At 45.4% G+C, this 17,857-nt stretch overlaps 1 protein-coding gene across 1 annotated transcript; it reads right to left on the bottom strand.

The window, feature by feature from the left end:
- Window positions 1–581: 581 nt before the first annotated feature.
- LOC146656879 (inositol polyphosphate-5-phosphatase A-like) lies at window positions 582–16,072 on the bottom strand. Its single transcript, XM_085427104.1, has 9 exons — window positions 16,013–16,072; window positions 10,291–10,332; window positions 9,482–9,582; window positions 9,104–9,228; window positions 7,279–7,314; window positions 3,384–3,390; window positions 1,792–1,903; window positions 976–1,044; window positions 582–896 (listed from the first exon to the last, which is right to left on the bottom strand). Exons 1-9 carry the CDS (start codon window positions 16,070–16,072, stop codon window positions 852–854), a joined length of 597 nt encoding a protein of 198 aa, XP_085283230.1. The 3' UTR covers window positions 582–851.
- Between the last annotated feature and the right edge of the window lie 1,785 nt (window positions 16,073–17,857).

The following is a 17,857-nucleotide window of genomic DNA, read 5'->3' as shown; positions in this document are numbered from 1 at the left end:
CAAACACAGTCTAAACAAAATCACATGTGGCTAAAAATACAACTCAAAGGCATTTAAGCCTCTAAAACCCAATGAGTGAGTATGAGCAGTCAAAATGGCCAGAAGTACAGCTCCCCAGACATACAGGGCTTTGCTGATCGACTTGATTTAGGCAGCAGCACCCAATCAGGACGGAGGCAGCAAAGCCTAGACAAGACACAAGGCATTACTTCACAAAAAAACAACGGTTACATAAACAACATGTTTATGAACACACCTTGCAAGAGCTAAAATGTAGCCTAAAAATAATAGCAGTAGGCCAAACCTTTCATATGCCTTGAAATGTCAAAAACACAAAAGAAGATAGTTGTAGCCTCTTCAAGCACTCCCATTGTGAAGAAGGACAATCATGAAAAGGCAGTTCTTCCTTAAAAAAATAAATTGAAATGGCAGCAAAACAAAATCATGGCCATAAAAATGGCCGTAAAAATGCCCCGCACAATGTGAATGTGTCTCCAGCCAGCCATCCATGTGGTAATTAATGAAAAGCAGGCCAGCATTAAACCTAATGTGTAGCCACAGTGACAGTGAGGAGGATTCAATAGACATAGATCAGCGAGAGTGCAGATCGCCTGCACTCCAACTACGATGTGCACAAAGGATCTCTTATGTCCCGCACGCATTACTCTTAGTTCATATCCCGACTCCACTGGGCCAGTAGGGTTATGGCTCTCCAGGGACCAGAGAAAGATTACTGCGCTCACTCTCTCACACTGAATCCATTCACTGGAATTACCACATCGACTCAGCTGCACTTGCACATGCAGTACAGAACACACACACTCAGTGAAACTTCTTACCATTTAGAAGTATCAGATGTGGTCATTTGTCTTCAGTGAGAAGGACAAGAACACAGGCTACAGAAGAAAAACAAAAAACATCAGAGTCAGTCCACATGGCTGATGTGCACAACACACTGCTTATGTAATCTGTTACCTTATGATCTCCCATACAGACATTAGGACCCATTGTGTTGTAAACAACACTCTTCTCACCATCGTCTCTCTGAAAAGAAGAATGAACTTGAAGATCATTTATATGTAAACATAACAAACAGATTCTTCTTAAATTATATTAAGTTAAATTTTGAGTATCACATTTGTGTGGGCTGGATTATGTTCATAGTGGATTTACATCACATTATATATTAAAGGTTATACAGTATGTGTGCACGAATGTAAAACCGTGTACCAAAGTATGCGAAGCCCGTTGTCTAATGACTTGTGATTTACAACTTCTTATGCAATGAAGATGTAGTTTTACACCAAAGTTAATCCTCAATTTCAAAATATGATCCAGAACAATCCCAAAAACTCAGGAGGACTTTTACAGACTTTGGCTCACAGACTTCTACAGGAAAAGAAGTCTTTTTGCAAACACAGGTATCACCATCTGTTAGCTAACATTAGCTTTCCTGCAAAAACAGACAAACTGCAAGCTACATATTGTAGCGAAACACTATCTTAAATAGATAATGCTAGCTAATTTTTTTAAACCCCTAGAACTGCTCTGGCTGATAAATTAACCCGTCACTATCAGCAAAGGTTTACGAACTAACCAGAGTCAGAGTCATGCAGCATAATTGGTTAACCTTAAAATGTTGCTAACTAATGCTACTGCTAAAACACATTGACTAGAAATGTTGGCTGGCTAGCTTGCCAAAGTGCTTCCTTAACACGTCATGCTAACTCACGTATTATATCAAATTGTGTTCTTGTCATCATGAAATGATGTGATTGTGCAAAGACTCACCCTGTGGATTAAATCTTGGGCTGTATGTGACATAAGGATGCGATCACACCAGGCAGGACAGCGAGTGTTCATGTACTGGGTTGGTTTAGCATGCTCTTCACTGTATGGGTAGCTGAGCACAAGACAAGAGGGGAACAAATTCTTAAAGCATGAAAAGTAAATGGCAGAAATTTGCAGCAAGTAGCAGAGTTGTCATACTTCAAAAGCTGAGGGAAAGAAGCCACTATGGTTACAAATGACTACAAACATCAACACATGAAAAACAAGCATGATTGATGAGTGCAGATTTAACATGGGGGATAATTTGGGTTACTGCTACTAATGTTTCTCCCTTTTTGTGTTTACTGCGCTGTCATTTCTTTGAAGTATTCCTGCTGATCTCCAAAAGTTGATTCTGTTCATCTGGACGTAGCGTTTTGTGGGAGAAACATTTCGTCACTCATCCAAGTGACTCCTTCAGTCTCAGTTCTTAGACTGGGGCAGGGGCAGTACTTTCTTCAAAGAAAGTAAGAACATTTGGTATGCTTTGTAGTTTGAATGTATGACACAGTGCATTGTTACTCTCCGAAAACACAGCAAACTTTAAATAATAGTCTTTCCTGGGGCCGATGCCCCAGGAGGGGCAGGAGGGGCTTTGCTGACACCTACTGCTTCCTGGCAGGAAGCACCATGCCACTCCTGTGTTTTAAATGCACTTTAGAACATTACACATCAACAAGACATATGAGCGGGCTGAGTAAGGTGTGGGGTCTTCACACCCCCATTCTCTGTACACGATCGGGGCAGGGGGTTGGGAGGAGTTGGCAGTCTGGTCGGGGTCTGGGACGCTGGGCCATCCCTGCAGCTGCCGGGCCGGGGGCAGTCCGTCCCTCCACCCCAGGGAAAAGGGTAACATCTCCTGGCTCTGGGGGCTCATTGCCCCCCTGGGGGCGGTGGTACCTGAACCTCGGAGTGTAAAGTATGTTTGGGAAGTGTGAAAGGGTGTATAGTGTTCATTTCTGTTTGTCTCCACGTTGCGCGAGTGCTGAGTATTTGTATTTATGTGCATGAGGGTGGGAATGTATGCTTGTGTCTGTGTGTGCCAGTTTGTCTATGTCAAACTGATGCCCTCAGCCCTCAGAACCTTTGGTGGTTCTCAGTGTCTGGGGCTGAGCGCTCAGGTATGTACCCCGCATACTCCCACTGGCTGCTTGGTGAGGCCTGGCGCCCCTGGCCAGGTCGGACCCTATCTGGGGGGTGGGGTTCCCTCGGACCTCAGGGACTGGGGCTCGATCCGCTCTGGCATGACTGTCTGCCGGCATGGCCTGCGGGCTCATCACCGCAGCCACCTGTGGCATCTGCACCGTGGCTGCTGGGTGACCCCACATCTGGTGCTCTCCTCAGCTCTTTCTGGGAATGTGGTGCATTTGCCTCTCCAGTGGTCCTCCTTGGGCTTTCACACTCTGGAGGGCCTGTGGATGTCTGGGGCCTGGGTCTTCTCCATGGCTGCTTCATGCTCTGGGGCCAGGGCTATGGCTTCCCACACCCTCTAGCAGATTGTTACATGGAGAAACCTTTTGAACGCAAACGCGCTCATGCACACAGGTGTACACACGGGTGCTCACAGACACAAACTATATCTTCCTTGTATGCTATCTTAAAGCATATTGTGCGCTGTTGGCCTTGCGTGCTGCTCAATAACATTCAATATTTAGTATTTACTGTTACTTATACATATCTAGTTGTTGCTTTGATCTCTGTATTGTGTTGTTCTCTTGTTTGTTTTCTTTTTTCTTGTTTTAACAGGTGATCCAACGGATTCTCTCAGTGTCTTCTCTTACTGTCCCCCGTTCCCCTGTTTTTCTTGGCTGGCCTTAAGAAAACAATTCTGATTGCTAAAGTGACAAATGGCACAGGCAAATAACAACAACAACAACAACAACAATAATAATACTAAAATATTTCCAAAAGGGCCCTGAAGTGTGCGTGTCTGTTTTTGTACCCAATCATCCCTGACGTGGGGCTAACAATTTTAAATGTACTAACTCCCTGCTCCTCTTATCTGATTAATCGTGCAATGTAAAATCAATAAAGACAGAAAATTAAAACCATTTAAAAGGTATTAACCGCTTGTGCCCCAGCACACCTGGGCAAAGGAGGAAGAGTCTGTTTCATTGGCTGCAACACAAGGTTGTTGTGCAAGGACGTGTTGTGCCAAGGCAGGTATCCCCGACAGAATTTGCTTCCCTTGCATGGGGAGTACGCGCTGGGCAGGGAGAGTGGATCCATTTTACTCCACCTCCATTACAACCAACTATAGGTGGAAGTGGTGATGTTTTACTTTTGTGAAAGTGAAAGATGGATGCCGTTACATTACCGTTCAGTTTATGGGTTACAACAGAATGTGAACACACTAGTCCACTATCTCTGAAACGTGATTCTGTACTGTTCCCTGTTAATAAGGTCCGGTCAGAGACGGGGAATTATGTCACAGTGCTGAAGAACTTTATTTAAAACTGGCCCGCATCGAACACACGCTCTAGCTGGTACGGATGTGGTTCTTAAATTAGTACAATAACATAAACATCTTTCACTGGTTCAGCATCTCTCACATTAAGCACTACAGAGAACACCATTTAAGCGTGGACAGAAACAGACACCATGAAAAGATTATCATAAAGACATGACAGGATGGCTTATAGCCAATTTAGATTAAATCAACACCACCCTCTAGTGGACACAATTGCTCAATCAAATGCCGCTATGTTTACACAGGGGTTATTAGCAAGAACAGGTTCGTATGTTAGCACAGTAACTGCATCAGGTAAAACCTTTCTGAACAATTACTCTCCACAACAACAGAAAACAACTTAGAAATACCCTGTGAAGTCAGGCTACTATCTACTTTACTTCTACAGCATAGCTGTCACACAGGCAGTAGTAATGGGTGTCTACATGGGTAAATTAACTGCAACAGAAATAAAAATAGGTTCCCAACGTGACTTACTGGTTCTATGAACGCACACTTGCTAACATCAGCCCAAAGTATTGTTTATTTCTGTGCCTCTTCTCTGATCGCACGTTAAAAGAAATGCATGCGCAAATGTTGCATTTTGAGAAGAAGGTTATTTTGAGCGAAGAAAAGTTTAATTTGAGGGGACAAAATTAATTTCTGCATGCAAGAAATGTATTTCAGTGTTTGCTATTATTTGTTATTATTGCACACACAATAACAGCCCCTCTCGCTCAGTTGTTGGCATTTGCTCTTGTTCAGATCTCTGCTGTGTGCTGACAGATACCTGCGGACCTGCCCTAGGTCTTCATGCTCACATCTCTGCTTCGTGCGCGCTCAACTCTCTATAGAGTGGTGCCTCGTTTATCGCGGGAGTTATGAAATAGATGAAATCCTCGAAGTAGCCAACTTTATTTTTTACAGTTATTATAGATGTTTTAAGGCTGTAAAACCCCGGACTACACACTTAATACATTTTTCTCAGACAGGCATGAACATTTTCACACTTTTCTCTCTTGTTTAAACACTCTCAAAGTTCAAACCTTCGTAGAAAAATAAGTCCAGTATCACAGAATGAAACCAAAGATACCCGCAGGTGCCTTTGACGACGGTGCAAAACGTTTCGTCGACATTGTGGTGTTTGTTGGGGAGAAAACGTACAAACATACAGTACAGCATTTCAGAGTCACACCGCTAACGATCGAATATTTATATAAATTGGACAACTGAACGCATTCTGTACTATTCAGGAGACAGGAGGCACGAGATTGATTGACAATGGTCTACAGCCAATCAGGACCGCGAGGGACCACTGTACACCGTTATACTGTAAGTGTGCCACAAAACCTGCCAATCACAGACTTGATGCAAAAATTCTGATTGGCTGTTACGGTCTCCAGTCAGCTCGCTACCTACTGCATTCGGAAACGCGGCCCAGAATGTAGCTAAATCCATTTTCGGTGAGTATGTTTAATTATTTTATTTTAAAATATATAATTGTTGGTTTTAATCTAGTTTAAACCAAACCACTCCACTGGATTTAGCTAGATTCTGTCTTCTGCCTTAGAAGACAGCTGCCCTAGTTTTAATCTAGACTTAAATGTATTGACTTTGTCCTGTCTCTACTCTCACCTGGCCACTGAGTATCCCCTTTTTTGACTTCACACAGCTTCAATCTGCAGATGCAGCCATTGACCCCTACTGTCAAATGTTCAGTGTGAGGGTATCACCTGGGAGGAGTGTGGGTTAATACTTAAAAAAACAAAACCAAAAAACACTACTGTGCAAAAGTCTTGAGTTGCTTTTCCTTTCTTTCTCTTTTGCTAGGAAGGTGGGAAAGTCATTCCAAAAACATCTATCCATCCATCCTCATCCGCTTTATCCGAGGCCGGGCCGCGGGGGCAGCAGCCTAAGCAAAGAGGCCCAGACCTCCCTCTCCCCAGCCACCTCCTCCAGCTTATCCGGGGGAACACCAAGGCTTTCCCAGGCCAGCCGAGAGATATAATCTCTCCAGCGTGTCCTGGGTCTGCCCCGGGGCCTCCTCCCGGTGGGACATGCCTGGAACACCTCACCCAGGAGGCGCCCAGGGGGCATCCTTGTCAGATGCCCGAACCACCTCAGCTGGCTCCTTTCGATGTGGAGCAGCAGCGGCTCTACTCTGAGCCCCTCCCGGATGGCCGAACGGATGCCGCTTGTATCCGCGATCTCGTTCTTTTGGTCACTACCCACAGCTCGTGGCCATAGGTGAGGGTAGGGACGTAGATCGACCGGTAAATTGAGAGCTTCGCTTTTACACTCAGCTCCCTCTTCACCACGACGGACCGGTGCAGCGTCTGCATTACTGCAGCTGCAGCCCCAATCCGTCTGTCGATCTCCGGCTCCCTTCTCCCATCACTCGCGAACAAGACCCCGAGATACTTGAACTCCTCCACTTGGGGCAGGAACTCATCCCCGACCCAGAGTGGGCACTCCACCCTTTTCCGGCTGAGAACCATGGCCTCAGATTTGGAGGTGCTGATCCTCATTCCCGCTGCTTCACACTCGGCTGCGAACCGTTCCAGTGCGAGCTGGAGGCCCTCACCCGATGAAGCCAACAGAACCACATCATCCGCAAAAATCAGAGATGAGATTCTGAGGCCACCAAAGTGAAAGTCCTCCGCCACTTGGCTGCGCCTAGAAATCCTGTCCATAAAAATTATGAACAGAACCGGAGACAAAGCCCTGACGGAGCCCATCACCCACCGGGAACGAGTCCGACTTATTGCCGGCAATGCGAACCAAGCTCTTGGAACAGATGTATAGGGATCGAATGGCCCGTAGCAATGGGCCAGACACCCCATACTCCTGCAACACCTCCCACAGGACACCCCGAGGGACACGGTCAAATGCCTTCTCCAAGTCCACAAAACACATGTAGACTGGTTGGGCAAACTCCCATGCACCCTCAAGTATCCTCGAGAGGATAAAGAGCTGGTCCAGTGTTCCACGACCAGGACGAAAACCGCATTGTTCCTCCTGTATCCGAGGTTCGACTAGCAGACGAACTCTCCTTTCCAGCACCCTGGCATAGACTTTCCCAGGGAGGCTGAGGAGTGTGATCCCCCTGTAGTTGGAACACACCCTCCGGTCCCCCTTCTTAAAGATGGGGACCACCACCCCGGTCTGCCAGTCCACAGGTACTGCCCCTGATCTCCACGTAACATTGCAGAGGCGTGTCAACCAGGACAGCCCTACAACGTCCAGAGCCTTCAGGAACTCGGGGCGGACCTCACCAACACCCGGGGCTCTGCCACCAAGGAGTTGTTTAACTGCCTCAGTGACCTCGCCCCCGGAAATTGGCGGGTCATTCCCCTCATCCCCAGACTCTGCTTCCTCCTCGGAAGACGTGTCAGTGGGATTAAGGAGATCCTCGAAGTATTCCTTCCACCGCCTGACAATTTTCTCAGTCGAGGTCAGCAGCGCTCCGCCAGCACTATACACAGTGCAGGTAGAGCACCGCTTTCCCCTCCTGAGACGCCTGACGGTTTGCCAGAATCTCTTCGAGGCAGTCCGAAAGTCTTTTTCCATGGCCTCTCCGAACTCCTCCCACACCCGAGTTTTTGCTTCAGCCACTGCCCGAGCCGCATTCCGCTTGGCCTGTCGATACCTCGGCTGCCTCCGGAGTCCCACAGGCTAACCAAGCCCGATAGTACTCCTTCTTCAGCCTGGTGGCTCCCTTCACCTCTGGTGTCCACCATTTGGTTCGGGGATTACCACCACGGCAGGCACCAACCACCTTGCGGCCGCAGCTCAATGCAGCAGCTCCGGCAATGGAGACGCTGAACATGGTCCATTCGGACTCAATGTCCCCAGTCTCCCTCGGAATGCTGCTGAAGCTCTGCCGGAGGTGTGTGTTGAAGATCTCGCGGACTGGGGCCTCTGCTAGACGTTCCCAGCACACCCTCACTACGCGTTTAGGTGCACCAGCTCTGTCCAGCGTCCTCCCCCGCCACCTGATCCAACTCACCACCAGGTGGTGATCAGTTGACAGCTCAGCCCCTCTCTTTACCCGAGTGTCCAGAACATATGGTCACAGGTCTGATGATACGATTACAAAATCGATCATCGACCTATGGCCTAGAGCGTCCTGGTGCCACGTGCACTTATGGACACTCTTATGTTCGAACAAGGTGTTCGTTATGGCCAATAACAGGCAAATAAACCCCAACGTACCGGCAGCAAGCCGAGGGGATATTAGAATACCCACCCCAGCCCGCCGCCTCTCACCAGGGGCAACTCCAGACTGAGACAGAGTCTAGCCCCTCTCCAGGAGACTGGTTCCAGAGCCCAAGCCATGCGTAGAGGTGACATTCCATGTCCCTATTGCCAGTCTTGGCAGCCGGGGGTCAGTCCGCCAGGGCCTCCGCTCCTGGCCGCCACCCGGCACACAATGCACCCGACCCCTATGGCGCCTCCTGCAGGTGGTGGGCCTGCGGGAGGATGGGCCCATGTCACCTCTTCGGGCTGTGCCCGGCCGGGCCCCATGGACTAAGGCCCGGCCACCAGACGCTCGCCCTCGGGCACCCTCCCCGGGCCTGGCTCCAGGGCGGGGCCCCGGTAACCCTATCCCGGGCAGGGTAAACTGTTCCCTCGATGTTCTTTTCATAAGGATCTTCTGAATCGCTCTTTGTCTGGTCCCTCACCCAGGACCAATTTGCCATGGGAGACCCTACCAGGGGGCAAAAGCCCCCAGACAACATAGCCCCTGGGATCTCTGGGACGTCACTCTCAGAAACGTCTGATTTTCCCCAGCAGAATACATTGACTGCATCCAGTTATCACACAGCAACTGCTCTGTATGAGACATTTTTGTTTTTCTTACCGTGAAGCTATCTCCTTTGAACTGGTTGTCCACATAAATGCAAGACCTGTCAAAGTCTTTCATTTCTTCACTGGAACCGAGGGTCCTGGTAACAGCAGAGCAAAAAAGTATGATCACTGCAATGGAGGTTTCTTTGTATACATATCTAAAAGCCATCAATTAATGTTATGATTTTAAATAAAGATGTAATGACTTGACTGGTTCTCGCTTCTCAAATGACATATACTGTAACTGTAGATGGTTTTCATTTTTTTGACACATTATAACGAACTGTTTAATTGACAACAACGAATCAATGGAAATGGCAAAATGCATTATAATCAGCATATTAATCCTACCAGAAGAAGTTTTCTGCATGGCCCATGTTTAACATGTAGTCCTTTCCTCCCACCTCCTGCAAGTGCAGGGCAATGAAGTGTGGCTTGTAGCTCTGGATAGTCTGTTATACAGCAAAGCAAAAAGTCTCAGTGCAACGTACATGCTTACACTAAAGAGCACTGAGCGGTGTAGAAGGTCAATAATGATGATCGTCTCCAGGGAAGCCTTTTAATTTGTAATGTCAGATACAAGAAATTTTGTGTTTGCAATGCCGCCCAAGTTAAATAGAGCAGGAGCAGCTCAAACGTACTAAAATATCCCAAATTATACTTAAAAAAGAGAGGTTCAGTTATCTTAAGCAGTTAAAGTATAAAAAAGGTAATCACATATCATTCCTGTTAATAAATAAAAACAGCAACATTGTAGTTAGCTTTGCTTACTGATTATTTGATAAAATAAAGGAAATCATCCTGCCTTTTTATCCTCACTAGTAAAGAACACCATTTGTACAAAAAGAGGCCACTTTCTCTCAATTTTAAAGTGGAATGTTTTCTTGTATGTTGAAGTATGTCCACATCTTAAATATTTGACCTTTCAGCTTGTCTCGAGTGGTCTTTTTAAAAAGCATATGCTTTAGTGATGTTTGAATGCAGATATGCTATCAGTAATTACAACTGTATAATAGAACAGTGGCCAGAACCAACACAGGTTTCGCTTCCTAGAAGTGGCCATACTCTCCACAAAACAAAACAAAACAAAACATAACATGAAATATCACATTCTGAAAACTGTAATATTATTATTGCAACATGCAGAAGCTCAAGCTTACCTTGTACAGTTGTTTTAACCATTCACTTTGAATTTCACCGACCTATGAAATGTAAAAACAAACAAACATATATATATGGGCTCAGATAATTTGGGCTCAGATCCACACATTTTTTTCAGTACATCTGGAAATCAGAATTTTTTTCATAGATTATTTATTTGTAGGTGTCAAAAATGGATAATATTTACTTTCCCGTTTTAATCTATGATAACATGATGTCCCTATTTAAATTTCACAGATCGTGAGGCTAAAGGCAGCAGAGGTTAACCAATTTGCAGTGAAGAAAAAGAAACTCATAACAAAATGGCGCCGGTGAGGTCGGCTGCCGTGCTGGATGCTCTGCCCTAACTTCTCCACTTTTTGCAGTTTTTCGTCACTTTTTGCTATATCTGCGATAATCTTGCATGGGCATCATGCAAAACACACAAATCCGCTACAGTAGAGACACTTTGGTTTCTATTGGTCTGCAGTACACGAACATTTCACCATGTTTAACTCCGGACCCAACCTGGCCAAAGGAGATCCTGAGAGAGAACAAAGGACGCGACCCTAAGCGACGGCCTTGAGGTAAAAGAGCCGGCATCAGGAACAGGCTACGGGCTCGCGCACACCGCGCACCCATGCCCAGTATCCTGCTAGCCAATGTTCAATCCATCGAGAACAAGCTTGATGACCTCAGAGCCAGAATCAAGTTCCAGAGAGACATTCGGGACTGCAACCTCCTCTGCTTTACCGAGACTTGGCTGAACCCAGCGATACCAGACCACGCCGTACAGCCGACGGGGTTCTTTTCGGTTTACCGCATGGACAGGACAATGGAGTCGGGGAAGAAAAGAGGTGGTGGAGTGTGTTTGATGGTGAACAACAGATAGTGCGACAGCACAAACATCTCCCCACTCACACGCTCTTGCTCGCCCAATCTGGAGCTTTTGATCGTTAAGTGTCGCCCTTTCTATCTCCCTCGGGAATTCACTGCGGTCATTGCCTGCACTGTTTACATTCCGCCTCACGCGGACTCGGACACTGCCTTATGTGAGCTACATGAGGCTCTCACACATCAACAAACACTTCACCGAGATGCCGCACTCATTGTTATGGGAGATTTTAACAGAGTGAATCTCAAACGGACATTTCACAACCTTCACCAGCACATCAACTGCCCCACCCGGGGCACGAGGACATTAGACCACTGCTACACCCCGTTCAAGAACTGTTACAAGGCTCAACCCCTGCCGGCATTTGGAAAATCGGACCATTCCGCCATCTTCCTCATACCTGCTTACAAACAAAGGCTAAAGCAGCAACCACCAATCAGGAGGGAGGTCGCTCGCTGGACGGACCAATCGGTGGCCGCGCTGCAGGACGCACTGGATGACGCAGACTGGGACATGTTTCGGCGCAGCTCTGATGACATCAACATGTTTACGGAAGTGGTTGTGGGATTTATCGGGAAACTAGCGGACGACACAGCAGAAAGAACTATCATCCGAACGTTTCCCAACCAGAAGCCGTGGGTGGATAAAAACATCCGCGACGCTCTGAGATCACGCACCGCTGCCTACAATGAAGGGCTTGTCTCCGGTAATATGGACCTATACAAGGCTGCGTCCTACAACGTGCGCAGCGCGGTCTGAAAGGCAAAGCGGAGCTACGGGGAAAAACTAGAGTCACAGCTACGACAGTGCGACTCTAGGAGCCTGTGGAAAGGACTGCGGACTATAACGGACTATAAACGACCAGCTTCTTCAATGATGAATGCCGATGCTTCACTGGCTGATGAGCTGAACACGTTTTATGCTCGCTTCAACGCCGCAGCAATTAAAACAACAAACGGCTGCCCGCGCTCGGAGTGCACCAGTGAAGAAAATGCATTCGTCATCACAGAGCATGCCGTGAGGAACACCTTCAGGAGGATGAACACCAGGAAGGCAGCAGGACCAGATGCAATCCCTGGCCGGGTCCTTAGAGCCTGCGCTGATCAACTAGCACCGGTGTTCACAGAGATCTTCAACCTCTCCCTGGCCCAAGCTGTGGTTCCCACGTGCTTCAAACGGTCCATTATTATCCCTGTTCCAAAGAAACAACAGCCCGCTTGCCACAATGACTACCGTCCAGTAGCACTGACTTCAATTGTGATGAAGTGTTTTGAAAGACTGATGAGAGATCACATCACTTCTTCACTTCCTCCCACCATCGACTCACTTCAGTTTGCTTACCGGACTAATCGTTCCACAGACGATGCCATATCTCACCTGCTCCACACATCCCTGAGTCACCTGGACACTGGCAGAGGGAATTATGTTAGGATGCTGTTCGTGGACTACAGTTCAGCATTCAACACAATAATTCCCTCTAAGCTTTTCACCAAGTTGACGGATCTAGGACTCAGCTCATCACTGTGTCAGTGGATCCTCAACTTCCTCACAGACAGACCCCAATCAGTGAGGGTAGGAAAACAAGTCTCCCCCTCCATCTCACTCAGCACTGGAGTGCCTCAGGGCTGTGTTTTAAGCCCCCTGCTGTACTCACTGTACACTTATGACTGTGTAGCCACATCCGACACCACCTCCATTGTCAAGTTTGCTGACGACACTGCTGTTGTGGGCCTGATCTCCGACAACATCGAGACGGCCTACCTGGAGGAGATTAGGAACCTGGAGACCTGGTGCCAGGAGAATAACCTCCTCCTAAACATCAGCAAGACTAAGGAGCTGATCGTGGACTTCACTACAAAGCAGGCGAGGAATTACAAACCCCTCATCATCAGTGGCACGCCAGTGGAGAGAGTGGACAGTTTCCGATACCTGGGTGTCCACATCACTCAGGACCTGTCATGGTCCTGTCACATCAACACCCTGGTTAAGAAAGCCCGTCAGCGTCTCTTCTTCCTCAGAAGACTTAGAGACTTCCATCTGCCACTGAAGGTGCTCAAGAACTTCTACTCCTGCACCATCGAGAGCGTCCTGACGTCAAACATCTGCACCTGGTTTGGGAACAGCACCAAGCAGGACAGACGAGATCTGCAAAGGGTGGTGCGCTCGGCAGAACGCATCATTCAATCAGAGCTCCCCGACCTGCTGTCCATCTACACCAAGCGGTGCAAGTCCAAAGCTAGGAAGATTATGATGGACCTCTCCCATCCCAACAATGGACTCTTCTCACTGTTGAGGTCTGGGAAGCGCTTCCGCTCCCTTAAGGCCAAAACAGAGAGAATGAGGAGGAGCTTCTTCCCCCAGGCTATTCGGGCCCTGAACCAGGTGTAGGACTGGACTCTCCCAAACACGTCACTATAAGACTGGACTCTCACACACGTCACCACACGCACCACCACACATTTCCTATAATCCTATAGTTCCTATAATTTATAATCCTTATCTTTATAATCTCTTCTGCTATTTGCACATTCTTTACTGTAAATTCCTAAGTTAATTTGTAAATTTTTGTAGTAAATTGTAAATATTGTAAAACTTTTCTTCTGTCATTTAATGGTCGGGCATTGTACAGCTACAAGCATTTCACCCCCATGTCATACTGTGTATGGTTGTGTGTGTGTGACAAATAAAATTTGAATTTGAATTTGAATTTGACAACACAATAGATATTTAATTCATGTTTTTTCCTTTCAAATGGTATTTTCTCCCTCACTTGCACAGATATAATCATATATCACTGCTATTGCAATGTCTCAATTATCACAGAGTCACAGTGCCATGATAGCAGTATTATTGTGGACAATGTATTTTGATATCACAGTTTTTTTACATTGCTCCATGATTTCCATGCCCACTTATTAATACATTTTAAAGTTATAACATCTCACTTTATATCATAACTACACCAAATTAAAGAAAAAAGGTTAGCCAATCTTCAACTATTTAAAATATTCGTTGTGTTCCCACTAGTGCTTTCAGGTTAATCTCGTTGAAATGACCTTAACGCCACAACACGGCAAATCTCCATTAACGAGCTACCGCCGATCGCCCCGTGCATGGGGCTAGACGGCCAACACGTTAACGAGCTAACTGCGCTAACACACTAGTTCCCACCCATGTAATTGAGCATTGCATGGCACATCCAACATACTGTTTTACTTTAGTCCATGACGCGCTTACCTTCAGGGTCATACGTCACATGAAAACCAAAATAATTCCAAACGCCAGATCTGAATGAGGGTGGGGGAGTTCCATGTTGCAAGGAGAGCTTAACTTCTGTCTTGCTAGCTTGCCCTGCGCTCTTCCTTCTGACTATGCTGTCTGTGTTGAGCGCTCAGTGGATCTGCGCTCGACAGTGCAGCCTAGGCGGAGTAGTCGAACGCAGATTCACTGAGCGCTCAACACAGACAGCATCGTCAGAAGGAAAGTTTATAAAATCAATTACAAATGTTGTATTGTTCAATACATATGCGTACCGAACCGAAAGCACTGTATCGAACGGTTCAATATCGATACGAATATCGTTGCACCCCTACAATATGGGTGTACTTAATTTTAGATACACTGTTTTTACATTTTCCCATAATAATAACATGTTGTTTTACATGTACATGTATAACATGTACATGTATAACTCAGTACATTAAACCTTAGAACTGAAAGAGAATGCATTTTCTTTTTCACAAGACTATATCTGTGTGTGTGCGTTCTGTTAGAAGGAATTAATTTATTTTATAAAATAATTATAAATTATAAAATTATAATTATGAAATTATTTTTATAAAATAATTTTAAAATATAATATTAATATGCGTTTTTGCTGCACTGTGTTGCTGTTCCTGTGTTTTCATGCTTGCATGACTGGCCACACCTGAAGATATTGCCACGCACCTGCAGCTGATCAGCCTTGTCAGGGGAGCTATTTAAGAGTGTGATTGAGCTCTCACCGATGCTGGATCATTGCGTGAGACTCCAAGTCAATTTTCCTAGTGAGCTGCGGCTAGTGAGTGTATGCTTTCTGTAGTTGAGTGTCCTGACAGATGCCTCTGTTATTTCCCCCAGAAGGAGCGTGGGAAAACAAGAAGACAGAGAGCACGGGGTGTGAGGACACACGGGAGCAGAGAACACGGAGCACCACACCCTCGTGACCATCAGTTGAACAGTACTGCACTGCAGAATGTAGTGTGTGGAAGAGAGACAGACCATCATAACATTCTAAACCTACAGAAAAATTACAAAGAAAGTCAAGGTGTCAGTACAGTTTCCTTCACCGTCAAAAGGCACTCAGAAACAAACTCTAACAGGAAGAGGTCTGGCAGATCAAAAGCCACAGCTTAATCAGAGGATGTTTCTGATAGTTACCAGCTTGCGTGATAGGCGGTTCACAGGACAACAGCTTCAAGCGCAGCTTAATAGCGGTAGGAGTAAGCAAGTCTTAGTTTCAACTGTGATTAGAAGACTTCGAGTTGAAGGTTTGACTGGAAGAGTTGCAGCAAGAAAGGCATTGCTAAGATTTCAGAATAAGACAAGAGAAGACTTTTTCAGGATTCTAAACTTTTTCCTCGGAATTCTGGAAAAACAAACAAAAAGACGTCCAGTGGCCTTAATCCTCTTCCATGCAATGGAGCCCATTCAATGTTAACCCCCCCCCCCCCCCCCCCCCCCCAGCTTTCCTCATACCCTATACCCTGCCTTACTTATTTATGCATGAGCCTATTAGAGTTTTTACATAATCCTGTGACTATACCATCATTATAGTGTGACTTTAATTGTGATGCCATTCTACTTACATTATTAAAGAGTGAGCCGACGTTTGCAGTGACAAGAAGCACATCCGTGTCTGTTTCCATGTTAACAACGCGAGCAGTTTCAAGGAAACTTCGTAGTAGCAGCAGCAGCGTCACCACTGACGTTCATGCAGCCCTGCGATACGAAACTCTGCAGGAGCTTATCAAGGTGTGTGTCTGAGAAAGAGAGAGCTTTATAAGCAGCCAGGACTGGGCATCTGCTGCTGACAAACCCTGGGAAACCTTCTGCAAGTGGGCGGTGTTCTAATGGGCTGACCACATGCTCTTCTATCCATTTGGTCAGATCGCAGCTTTTTTCTTTCTATTTCCATAGAATATGTTTATCAGTGATAAACCAACCATCACTAAATAATAAGATAATTTGGAGATAATCTCAAAACATTTGAGCGTCCCAGGAACTTTTATATTTGCCTTAATGTACATGTCAAATCAGCTATCTTTTACTAACTGCAACCCCTCCATAACCACACTGAACATTATATTTTTACAACAATGATTTGGGAGGTGTTAGAAGCAGCATGTAATTTATGCACCACAAAAAGACACAAAAGAGGAACTTAATCATCTTCTCCCTGTGTAGCACTTCTTTTCACTTGGGGCAGGTTGCTTTTCTTCAGGGTGTATTAAAATTATATAACAGGTATATCTTGCCTTAATCTCACTTCCCCTTAGCTGTATGATCAGTGATTATACCCTGCTGCTATCACCATTAACTACACTGTAATGTGCAGTCCTGTGCCAACAGATGCATGACTTCCACTTTAGTCATTTTTCTTTAGAAAACCCGCCTTCTCCAGTATCTTTTCATCACCACAGCAGCATAACAACATTTCCCCATCCTTAGTTTCCAGTGGAGCCAGAAGCTATAAAAGACTTATTTGGAGTCGATAGATGTTCCTTGAAGTCACTGTTGTTGTGATTTGGCGTTATATAAATAAAATTGAGCTGTCAAGTTTTCCACATTTTTTTCAATTGGTTTCAATAATCTCAAAACTAATTCTGTTTGATTGTTTTTTCATCAGTTGACACACCAACAAGATCAAGATGTTTTGATATTTTTATGCGTTCAAAATTCTTATTCAAACTACTTTAAAACAGGTCTGTCTTTTGTTTTCCCCCCTATACACTATAAAAATTATCAACACTTTTAAGAATAAATGCTTTAGTCATTTGGACGCATATCATGAGCAGGTATCAGACTAAAAGTGAGCTTATGACATCTGACTGTGTGCTGAAACTCAGCAAATATTTGCCCCCTTCCTGGTTTATTCTTTGCATAATTGTCACACTTACATGTGTCAGATTGTCAAAAAATATTTAATATTGGACAAGGATAACGACAAAACACACAATGCAGTTTTAAAATGGTGATTTAATAAATGATGGGATAAAAGCTACCCAAACCTATCTGTCTCTGTGTGACAAACTGATTGCTTACTAAACCTAATAACTGGTTGTGCCACTCTTCAGAGCATAAATTGCATGTTTGTGATTAGTAGTCTCTTTCAAATCACTGTGAAGGAATTTTGGCCCACTCCCCTTTGCGTATTTGTTTTAATTAAACCACAGTGGAGGGTGTGAAAGCATGAAAGGTCACGCAAAAGATTCTCAGGTATTCTCATCACCAATCATTCAAATCATTCTTTAGCTTTAGAACAATTTAGTTTTCATCTACAATATCTCTCTGATACATCCTGCAATCAAGTCTGAAACATAACATAAAAACATGACTATAAAATCTTAAAAACAAAAGATGAAACTATCAAACAAAATGTGAGGGTCTCTGATGGCAAAGGCAAAAACATGGCAGAAAGAATATGTGGAAAA

This window comes from Rhamphochromis longiceps, linkage group LG12 (genome assembly GCF_057381845.1).
Source record: "Rhamphochromis longiceps isolate RC_006_pf linkage group LG12, R_longiceps_female_GT1.1, whole genome shotgun sequence".
Taxonomy (NCBI): domain Eukaryota; kingdom Metazoa; phylum Chordata; class Actinopteri; order Cichliformes; family Cichlidae; genus Rhamphochromis; species Rhamphochromis longiceps.
This window is presented reverse-complemented; position numbering and strand designations above follow the sequence as displayed.

Bases quoted from the DNA above. Each gene is read 5' to 3' on its own strand.
- LOC146656879 (XM_085427104.1), bottom strand. From the start codon at position 16,072: ATGGAAACAGACACGGATGTGCTTCTTGTCACTGCAAACGTCGGCTCA. The intron at 9,583-10,290 runs GTAAGCTTGAGC...GCTGTATAACAG, and splicing joins GGTTAAAACAACTGTACAAG to ACTATCCAGAGCTACAAGCC. The intron at 7,315-9,103 runs GTGATAACTGGA...TTCGTCTGCTAG, and splicing joins TCATACAGAGCAGTTGCTGT to TCGAACCTCGGATACAGGAG.